Genomic DNA, 11498 nt, shown 5'->3' with positions numbered 1-11498 from the left:
GATTATTGCAGTCCAGTAAAACAGTAAGTCTGGAAGCATAAGGAGTAATTTCTGTTCACATAGCATTCTGATTACTAAGATGAGCCTCAAGGTCCGAAGGCAAGTGTATTATTTGAATTTGCAAGTCATCTATGCCATAGTGCTTTTATTCCTGTGGTATAAGTAAGGTTGGTGTAGAAGCACATGATCAAATGATGGTACAAACAGGTTTGCCATGAGAGGCCTCTAGCTTGTGGTTAGTAGTAGACTGTGAAAGATACCATAAGAAAGACAGGAGAAAGAAATGTCCAGACAATGGAAAAAAAGCTCTCCGGTTAAGAGTGGAAAAGTTTGGAGTCAAAAAGTTGGAGCCAGGGCTGGTGGCTTCATGTCTGACAACTTAGCTATTCAGGAGGCTGAGAGCTGAGGATCCCAGGTTGAAGCCAGCAAAGGGCAGGAAAGTGTGACTCATCCCCAATTAACCATCAGAAAATTGGAAATGGCACTGTGGTTCAAAGTGGTAGAGTGCTAGCGTTCAGCAAAAGAGCTCAGGGACAGCACCCAGGCCCTGGCTACTTTTCCCTCAAGGTGTGTGTGTGTGTTTTGGTTGGTTGTGGGGCTTGAATTCTGGGCTTGGGTGCTGTCCAGTCTACCACTTGAGCCACAGTGCTACTTCCAGTTTTCTGAGTGGTTTATTGGAGATAAGAGTCTCCTGGGCTTTCCTGCCCATCCTGGCTTTTAACTGTGATCCTCAGATCTCAGCCTCCTGAGTAGCTAGGATTATAGGTGTGAGCCACTGCTGCCCAGCTATCAAGGGATATTTAAAGGTGATTCCAGCTCCTGCTCTTGAAGTTACAAGATAATTTTTCTTATCGGTCGTTGGGTTTGAACTCAGGGCCTTCTGCGTTGGCTTGGCTTTCTACCACTTGAGCCATAGCTCTGCTTCTGGCTTTTTGGTGGTTAATTGAATATGAGAGTCTCACAGTCTATCCTGCCAGGGTTGGCTTCAAACCGAGATCCTCAGATCTTTCTCTTATATAACTCAGATCTCAGCCTTCTGAGTAGCTAGGATTATAGGGGTGAGCCACCAGCATCTGTCTGAGATATATATAGATAGATAGATAGATAGATATAGATATATATTTAATGCCTGCAAATAGATGTGTTGGAGAGGTCGTGATCAAAAGGGATAATCAGCCACTCCAGGCAGGTGAGACTCTTATCTCCAATTAACTAACAGAAAAGAGAAGTGAAGCTGTGGCTCAAAGTGGTAGAGAGGTAGCCTTGAGCAAAAGAGTTCAGGGACAGAGCCCAGGCCCTGAGTTCAAGCCTCACGACTGACCAAAAAAAAAAAAAAGGATAATCATTCCCAAGACCACCCTTTTTACTCAAATTCCTTTCATGTTGGAGGACTTAGGGTCACCCAGCACACCTTTTCAGAAAGTTGCAAATTAGGCCTGTCGGATCAATGAGCTTCGCGAGGCTCTCCGCGCAGGACCCGCCCAGCTTCCGCAGCCTCAGCAAACCCATCTCTCTTTGCCCGACGTTGCCCAACACGCATGCGCTCGGCGGCGGGGGGCGGTGCCTGCGTGCTGACGTAGAGGGGCGTGCGTGAGCGCGGGGGTGGGCCAGTTTGCCGTTGCTTCCTGGGTGTGTAACGTTCAATGGGCTTCGCTGCAGTTGGGCTCTTTTCTCCGTGTTCTTCAGTTTTCCTTCTTTAGGGGACAGTGGGTGGCGCTTTGGGGACTTCTGAGTTGCGGTAAACAGATCATTTGTGAGCATCTGGTGCTGGGTGAAAACCAGTTGGGGCTGGGGTGGGACAAACTAAGAGCCCTTTCACGGATAGGCAGAAGCCTGTTTTAGCCCCACATTGTTTAGCCAGGTGGATCTCTTTGGGTTCCCTCCACCCTTGGTCCCGGCCATCCTACAAACTCAGGCCCTCTTGGCTTCCTTAGGTGTTCACTGTGGTGACCACTTCCTAACTGCAAGGAAGGGTTGTTTTCACTCATAACCCGGCATTTTTCTTAGCAGGGCCCCAAAATGACAACTATCAAAGAGCAGCTTATTTCCAAGGTAGCTGCAGAAGATAACATCCCCAATTGTAAGATCACCATTGTTGGAGCTGGTTCTGTAGGCATGGCCTGTGCTATTTGTATCTTGATGAAGGTAAATGCAGCCTGGGCCTGCAACTGCAGTAAGCACTTTTGGGTCTTAAAGGTGTTGGATTCAGGATTGTACGATTTAGGCCTTCACAGCAAACAAGTTTCCTCTCATCTGTTGAATCTTGATCCGACTTAAGGAACATTTGAGGCAGCAGCGCAAACCTGTAGCCAGAAGTGTGTGTAGGAGGATCAATGTACAATCGGACACATGCCAGCAGTCAGGACGCTGATACAGGAGATCGAGTTCTGGCCAGCCAAAACTACATTGTAAGACTCTGTCCCAAAACAAAACAAAACAAAAAAAAGAAAGGAAAAGAAAAAAAAAGCAAAACAAAATTATAGTAAGCAGAGTTTATATATTTGTGTAATTGGAAAATGTCTGAGTAGACTGACTTCAAGTAATACTGTGTCCAGTTCAGACAGAACAAGACATGGTCTCTGTATATGTGGGTGTAGATGTCCTCCCTTGACTTAGTTGTTGGGCAGTCAGTCTCTTCTCGGTCATGGAGCTGGAACTCAGGACCTGAGCTCTGTCCCAGAGCTCTTTCCCTCAAAGCAAGGGCTCTACCACTTTGAGCCACAGTACCACTTCCGATATTCTGGTGGTGCAGGAGATGGGTCTCATGGGCAGGACCCGGCTGGCTTTGAACTATGATCCTCAGATCTCAGCCTCCTGAGTAGCTAGGATTCAAAATTTTTCTCATTCTTTTAAAACTTAGGTGGAGAGGGATAGGGAGAGAGTGAGGGAATAGAAGACACTGTAGGAAAGAAATGTACTCATTACCCGATTCATGTAATTCTAACCCCTCTGTACATCATGTTTATAATAACAATAAAGTGAATTAAATTTAAAAAGAGTAGGCACAATAGCTAGGATATGGAAACAACCTAGATGCCCCACCACAGATGAATGGATCCAAAAATTGTGGTATCTATACACAATGGAATATTATGCAGCCATAAGAAATGACAAAATAATGGCATTTGCAGGGAAATGGATGGAGCTAGAAGGAATCATGTTGAGCGAGGTAAGCCAAGAACGAAGAGACAAACGGTACATGGTCTCCCTGATAAGTGGATGCTAAATCCAAAAGGTTAGGTGATACGACAAAACTAACAGGACTTAAGAAACAAAGAACTCCCGCTCATCTGGTTGAACCACTGCTAAATATCCCCATGCTGCTGATCACAAATATGGTATATAACATGTGAACACTGTTATATATTACAGACTGTGGTAGACAATTTGCTCCAGGGAAGTTAGAATGAACTTGTGACTTTGAAATTATGTAATCACTCAATCACAATCAAAAAAAAAAAAAAAGAACCTCGGGGAAGGGAGGGAGGGAGGGGATGGTAGGGGGAAAACAATGGAGGGGGTAACAATGTTCAAGAGGAAGTGTACTCATAACCTCACTCATGTAACTGTAACCCTCTGTATAGTAGCTTTACAATAAAAAAAAAAATCAAAAAAAAAATAAAAAAATAAAAAGAGTAGGAACATTTTATTCAGAACTTTCATGTTTTTTAGGAATTGGTTGATGAACTTGCCCTTGTTGATGCTGAAGCAGACAAATTGAGGGGAGAAACACTGGATCTTCTGCATGGCAGTATTTTCCTTACTACTTCAAAAATTGTTGGTGGAAAAGGTAATTTTAGTTTTATAGTTATTTTCAGAGCTTTTAAAAGAAGTAGTGAATTTTATTAAACTGACATCAATAAATGTAAGATTTGAATTATCATTAAGCCATTAAGACATAAACAGACTTTTTTTTTTTTTTTTTTGGTGGGTGATGGGGCATGAACTCTGGGCCTGAGCGCTGTCCCTCAGCTCTTCAGCTCAAGGCAAGCACTCTAGCACTCTGAGCCACAGCACCACTTCTAGTTTTCTGGTGGTTTTATTGGAGATAAGAGTCTCATGGACCTTCCTGCTGTGGCTGGCTTTGAACCGCGATCCTCAGATCTCAGCCTCCTGAGTAGCTATGATTACAGGTCTAAGCCACCGGCCCCTCACAATGTACAGACTTTTTGCGGGGGTAGGCTGGTTCTGAGGCTTGAAGTTAGGGCCTGGGTGCTGTCTTTTATTTTGTTCAAGGCTAGCACTCTACCACTTGAGCCACAGTTCCACTTCCAGCTTTTTGTGTGTGTGTGTGTGTGTCTTTAATTAGAGATAAGAGTCTCATAGACTTTACTATTCTGTTTGGCTTTGAACCATAGTCCTCAGATTTCAGCCTCCTGAGTAGCTAGGATTAGAGATGTGAGCCACCAGTGCCCAGCCAGACTCTATTAAAAACCTTTTTATTATAATTGGAGAAAATTTGAAAAATTGGAAAAGTATAAATCCCGTCTACTTTCCTTTTTCTATGCATTTGCTTCTTACTGACATAAATATTGGGCATGAACTCAGAGTTCTGTATTCTCACTTGGCTTTTTCTGTTCAAGGCTGGCACTCTTAACATGTGAGACAGAGCTCCACTTCCAGCTTTTTGCTGGTTAATTGGAGATAAGAATCTCATATGATGCAGAAAACTAAAAGTGGACCCCAGCCTATCACCATGCACCAACATAAACTCAAAATGGATTAAAGACCTTAACATTAAACCTGAATCTCTGAAACTACTGCAGGACAGAGTAGGAGAAACACTTGAACTAATAGGCACAGGAAGGAACTTCCTGAACAGAGTCCCAGGGTCACAACAAGTTGGAGAGAGACTCGACAAATGGGACTACCTTAAAATAAAAAGCTTCTGCACAGCTAAATCTATCGCAACCAAGCTAGAAAGACAACCAACTAATTGGGAAAAAATATTTACCAGCAATATATCAGACAAGGGGTTAACATCCTGTATATACAGGGAACTCAAGAAACTAATCCCTCCCAAACCTAACAAACCAATTACTAAATGGGCAAGGGAACTAAAGAGGGACTTCTCAAATGAAGAAATAAAAATGGCAAAGAAACACATGAGGAAATGTAAATGTTCATTATCCCTGGTGGTGAAGGAAATGCAAATAAAGACAACCCTGAGATACCACCTTACCCCAGTCAGAATGTCCCACATCCACTAATCAGCCAACGACAAATGCTGGAGGGGATGTGGAGAAAGAGGAACCCTATTACACTGCTGGTGGGAATGTACACAACCACTTTGGAAAGCAGTCTGGAGGGTCCTTAGAAAGCTAAAGATTGACCTCCCTTACGGCCCAGTCATACCACTTCTAGACATCTACCCTGAACAACAGGAACCAATATACAAGGACACGTGCACCTCCATGTTTATTGCAGCACTGTTCGCAATAGCTAGGATATGGAAACAACCCAGATGCCCCACCACAGATGAATGGATCCAAAAATTGTGGTATCTATACACAATGGAATATTATGCAGCCATTAGACAAAATAATGGCATTTGCAGGGAAATGGATGGAGCTAGAAGGAATCATGTTGAGCGAGCTAAGCCAAGAGTGAAGAGACAAACGGTACATGGTCTCCCTGATAAGTGGATGCTAAATCCAAAATGTTAGGTGATACGACAAAACTAACAGGACTTAAGAAACAAAGAACTCCCACTCATCTGGTTGAACCACTACTAAATATCCCCATGCTGCTGATCAGATGTATGGTGTATAACGTGAACACCATTATATGTTACAGACTGTTATAGACAATTTGCTCCAGGAAAGTTAGAATGAACTTGTGACTTTAAATGAGCATCATTATTCCACAATACTGTGAGATTCCGGAAATTATGTAATCACTTAATTACAATAAAAAAAAAAAAGAACCTCGGGGAAGGTAGGGAGGGAGGGGATGGTAGGGAGAAAACAATGGAGGGGGTAACAATGTTCAAGAGGAAGTGTACTCATTACCTCACTCATGTAACTGTAACCCTCTGTATAGTATCTTTACAATAAAAAAAAATAGAAAAAAAAAAGAATCTCATGTGACAGCTGGGTGCTGGTGGCTCACACCTGTAATACTAACTACTCAGGAGGCTAGATCTGAGGATAAATGTTCAAAGCCAGCCCAGACAAGAAAGTGAGACTCATCTCCAATTAACCACCAGAAAATGAAGTGGTGCTGTGGCTCAGAGTGGTAGAATACTTGCCTTGAGCTGAAGAGCTGAGGGACAGCACCCAGGCCCAGAGTTCAAGCCCCACAACCAACAACAACAACAACTAAAGAATCTCATGTGCTGTCCTTTTCTGCTCAGACTGGTTTCAAACCTTGAACCTCTTCAGTAGCCTCTTGTAGCTAGGATTAGATTATGAGTGTGAGTGACCAGTGCCCAGTTTCTATAAATCTTTTCTTTTTTTCTTTTTCTTTTTTTGGTCGGTCATGGGGCTTGAACTCCGGGCTTGGGTGCTGTTCTTGCACTCTTCAGCTCAAGGCAAGCACTCTACTGCTTGAGCCACAGCACCACTTCCGGTTTTCTAGTGGTGTATTGAAGATAAGAGTCTCACAGAGTTTCCTACCTGGGCTGGCTTTTTGAACCATGATCCTCAGATCTCAGCCTCCCGAGTAGCTAGGATTACAGGCGTGAGCCACCAGTGCCTGGCTATAAATCTTTTCAAACTTGTTATTTTATCTAATACATTTTCCTCAGTATATGCAGCTTTGAATAGTTTTTTTTTTTTTTTTGGGTCCAGTCATGGGGCCTGAACTCTGGGCCTGGGCACTGTCCCTCAGCTCTTCAGCTCAAGGCTAAAGCTCTACCACTTGAGCCACAGTGCCACTTCCGGCTTTTTTTCTTTTTGCTTCTGTGGTGCTGGGGAATCAAACCCAGGGCCTCAGGCATGCAAGGCAAGGGCTCTACCACTGAGCCACCTTCCCAGCCCTTGAATAGTTTTTATAATTTTACTGATAACTCATCCACATACTTCACCTGGCTTTTTTGTGTGTGAGGCATGATCGAACTGGGGCTTGATCATGGTCCTTGTAGTCTTGCTTGGCTTTTTGCTTGAGGCTGGTGCTATACCACTTGTGCCACATCACCATTTCTGTCTTTTTGGTGGTTGGATCTAAGAGTTTCAGGAACCTTTTTCTGCCCAGATAATCAGATCTCAGTTTCTGGCATGAGCCACTGATACTTTGCATGGCTTATCATTATTTATTGAGGACCAAGTTTTTTGTTTTTTTTTTTGTCAGTCATGGGGCTTGAACTCTGGGCTTGGGCGCTGTCCCTCAGCTCTTCAGCTCAAGGCTTGAGTGCTCTACTGCTTGAGCCACAGTGCTACTTCTGATTTTTTAATAGTTTATTGGAGATAAGAGTCTCATGGACTTTCCTGCCCAGGCTGGCTTTGAACTGTGATCCTCAGATCTCAGCCTCCTGAGTAGCTAGGATTAGCTAGGTGTGAGCAATGGGCGTCTGGCAGGACCAAGTTTTAAGCATTACAATGGGTTATAGAACCCAGGAAGTGGATAAGTTGGCCCAGTAGGCATTAACATCATACATTGGGTCAACTAAGAAGCCTCAGAAATCTTGGAAAAGAATTTTATCCTATATTCAGATGGGTATGCACTCTTAGAAATCCTCTTACCTGCTAGGCGATGCTGACTCACACCTGTAATCCTAGCTACTCAGGAGCCTGAGATTTGAGGATCACAGTTAAAAGCCAGCCCAAGCAGGAAAGTCTCTGAGACTCTTATCTCCAATAAACCACTAGAAAACTGGAAGTGGTGCAGTAGCTCAAGTGGTTAAAGTGCTTGCCTTGAGCTGAAGAGCTGAGGGATAGTGCCCAAGCCCAGGGTTCAAGCCTCAGGACCGACAAAAGAAAAAAAAGAAAAAGAAAAAGAAAATCCTTTTAACTGCTGGGCACCTGTGGCTCATGCCTGTAATCCTAGCTACTTAGAAGGCTGAGATCTGAGGATCATGGTTCAAAGCCAGCCAGGGGAAAAAAGTCTGTGAAACTCTTATCTCCAGTTAACCACCAGAAAACTAGAAGTGGCATTGTGGCTCAAGTGGTAGAGCAGTTGTCTTGAGCTGAAGAGCTCAGGGACAGCACCCAGGCCCAGAGTTCAAGCCCCACAACTGACATCCTCTTACCTGACATGATAGGCACTGGAGGTGGTTACCTCATTTAGAAATACTAGTCAATATACACATTTTATATTGATATATACATGTATATAATGTATTTAGAAATTTAGTGATTTTTCTCATAGGGTAAGACTAAGTATGGCTCAGCTAATTGGAGTTTTGCAGTGTGTTTCTTAAAGTTTAATATTTTTTTTTGCTGAAGTATGAGAAATTTAAAGACTCATGAAGTAATTTTTATCATAAACCCTATTACATTTTTTATTATTATTATTATTATTTTTTGGGTCCAGTCATGGGGCCTGTACTCTGGGCCTGGGCGCTGTCCCTCAGCTCTTCAGCTCAACGCTAGCGCTCTACCACTTGAGCCACAGTGCCACTTCCAGCTTTTTATTTCCTGCTTATGTGGTGCTGAGGAATCGAACCCAGGGCCTCATGCATGCAAGGCAAGCACTCTACCACTGAGCCACCTTCCCAGCCCATTTTTTATTATTTTTAATTGGGTGCTAGTGACTCATGCCTGTATTTGTAGCTACTCAGGAAACAGATCTGAAGATTGTGAATCAAAGCCAGCCTGGGCAGACAAACCCACAACAGGAAAGTTTGTAAAGGTCTTAATTACCAATTCACCTCCCAAATGCCAGAAGTTGGAAGGTATAGCTCAAGTGGTAGAGTGCACCAGCCTTGAGCAAAAAAGTTAAAGGGTAATGCCCAGTCCTGAATTCATGACCCAGTACTAGCACACACACAACACATTTTTTTCTTTTGCTCATCCTGGGGCTTGAACTCAGGGTTGGGGTGCTATCCCTGAGCCTCTTTGTGATCAAGGCTAGGACTCTACCACTTGAGCCACAACTCTACTTCCAGCTCTTCTGAGTAGTTTATTGGAAATAAAAGTCTCATGAACTTTTCTGCCTGGCTGGCTTCAAACTGCAAGCCTCCTGACTAGCTAGGAAACACTACATTTTAATTATGTTTCTTTATATTCGTGTCTCTCTTGTACCTAAAAGAACAATTTCACTTATTTTGTTAACATGTATTAATTGTACAAAATAATGTTTCATCATAACATCTTTTTGTATGTGTATATAATATACCTTGATCAAAATTACCTCCTACCCACTACCCTGTCTATCCCTACCCCCATCTTCTTGCTGGTTCTCTTCTTTATTTTCCGTATTCTGAGTCTTTGTTCTATTTTGAGACAGCTGCTGATTGCTTTCATTTACTAATTCTTCAACTGTATTCTTCATATAAAGACAATCTAAAAAGAATTCTCTTTTCCCTACCTCTGGGAACCATGCAAATAAAATACAGTTACTTAAGACACTTTAGTCTGGGTAAAGGCTGCTAAGAAGCAACAAGGTAGCTCTTAACTTGAGTTTCCAAAAAATCTTAAGCAGTCTGGATGCTGGTAGCTCACTCCTGTAATCCTAGCTATTCAAGAGGCTGAGATGTGAGAATCTCTGTTCAAAGCCAGCCTGGACAGGAAAGTTTTTGAGATTCTTATCGCCAATTAACCACCAGACAACTGGAATTGGTGCTGTGGGCTCAAAGTGATGGAATGCTAGCCTTGAGTGAAAAAGCTCAGAGATAGCACAGGCCCTCAGTTCAAGCCCCATGACTGACAAAAAACAAAAAACAAAACCTTGTTTTTATTTGTTCTCAAATACAGTCCCTTATAATAATTGGAAGTAAATAGGGTTCTAAGCTTCTGATTAGTTAGGGTGTTTCTAAAAAGTACAGAGCTTTCCTTACAGTGGGATGACAAATGAGAATGTGTACTGAAGGAGAGAGTGGTCAGTTATAAAGTTTGATGCTGGCTGGTTGTAATGACAAGGGTCTTCTTCGGTTTATACAAATACCTCATGGAAAGTCAATCTGAAAATGCCAGACATGAGGGTAAAACAACAAGAGTATACATAAGACTTTTTTTTTTTTGGTAATGGGTACAGAACTCGGGGCCTTGAACTCTTGCCAGTTGGGTATTTTGTTGCTGAGCCAAGGCTCAGCATGAGCCCATAGTACCTGGCCATATAACAGACTCTTACAGAGTTAAAGTGCAGTGATGACGGCAGTCTTGATCCAAATACTGTCTTTCATTTCCTTTGTAGATTATGGCATATCAAAAAATTCCAAATTAGTTATTGTCACAGCAGGGGCAAGGCAGAAGGAAGGAGAAACTCGCCTTGACCTAGTGCAGCGTAACGTGGCTATTATGAAGTCAATCATTCCTAACATAATACAGCATAGTCCTGACTGCAAAATCATAATTGTCACAAACCCAGGTGAGTCCCTTCCATTTTTCTGCCTAAGGGTGATCACTCTATACTATTTCTTAAAAAAACAAAACAAGCCGGGTTCCTGTGGCTCATATCTGTAATCCCAGCTACTCTGGAAGCTGAGATCTGAGGATCATGGTTCGAAGACAGCCCAGGCAAAAAAGTCCCCGTGAGACTCTTATCTCCAATTAACCACTCAAAAACCAGAAGTGTGGCTCAGAGTGGTAGAGTGCTAGCCTTGAGCACAAAGAGGCCCAGGGATAGCACCCCGGCCCTGAGTTCAAATCCCACAACCAAAAAACAGAACAAAAACCAATAAAAATGTCATTGATGTGACATTTATGTATAATAAGCTACACTATTCAAAATATATAGTGCATTGAATTTTCATAGATATAGTCACTCATAATTACATCACCATCATGATAAAGTTACAGAAAATTTCTGGTAACTCTGAATGTTGCTTGCTCTTGATTGAAGTTCATCCCTCCATCTCTGGTCTCATTTTCTTGAATTTTATATGAAAAAACAAATCATCTTTTCTACCTGACTCCTTATTTTGGGATTCACACATGTTGTTGGGTATATCAATAACTTGTTTCTTTTTTTGTTTGAATATTCTTTTGTTTATATATAATTTTTTTTTTTGTCGGTTGTGGGGTCTGAACTCTGAGCACTGTCCCTCAGCTCTTTAGCTCAAGGCTAGCACTCTACCACTTTAGCCACAGTGCCACTTCCGATTTTTTCTGCTTATGTGGTGCTGAGGAATTGAACCCAAGCCTCATGCATGCAAGGCAAGCACTCTACCACTGAGCCACCTTCCCAGCCCCCTTTTTAATTAAAAAGGGGCTTAAACTCGGCCTGGACACTGTCCCTCTACTCTTCAGCTCAATCCAAGTGCTCTGCCTCTTGAGCCACAGTGCCACTTCTAGTTATCTTGTGGTTAATTGGAGATAAGATTCTCATGGACTATCCTGCCCAGGCTGGCTTTGAACTGCAATCCTCAGATCTCAGCTCCTGAGTAGCTAGGATTACAG

At 42.7% G+C, this 11498-nt stretch overlaps 1 protein-coding gene across 4 annotated transcripts in view; it reads left to right on the top strand.

Annotated features, from left to right (window-relative positions):
* The first annotated feature begins 1617 nt into the window (after positions 1-1617).
* The window catches only part of LOC122117646 (L-lactate dehydrogenase C chain-like), a 32370-nt gene continuing 22489 nt past the window's right edge, over positions 1618-11498 (top strand). For 3 of the 4 annotated variants that reach the window (XM_042691386.1, XM_042691389.1, XM_042691388.1), the window contains exons 1-4: positions 1649-1738; positions 2011-2145; positions 3673-3790; positions 10294-10467. In XM_042691386.1, the coding sequence (XP_042547320.1) occupies positions 2020-2145; positions 3673-3790; positions 10294-10467 (418 nt within the window). In that variant the 5' untranslated portion in view covers positions 1649-1738; positions 2011-2019. The other variant, XM_042691387.1, reaches the window with a different exon arrangement.

The sequence above is a fragment of the Dipodomys spectabilis genome, unplaced genomic scaffold (assembly GCF_019054845.1).
Source record: "Dipodomys spectabilis isolate Male_0828 unplaced genomic scaffold, ASM1905484v1 ptg000145l, whole genome shotgun sequence".
NCBI classification, from domain to species: Eukaryota; Metazoa; Chordata; class Mammalia; order Rodentia; family Heteromyidae; genus Dipodomys; species Dipodomys spectabilis.
This window is presented reverse-complemented; position numbering and strand designations above follow the sequence as displayed.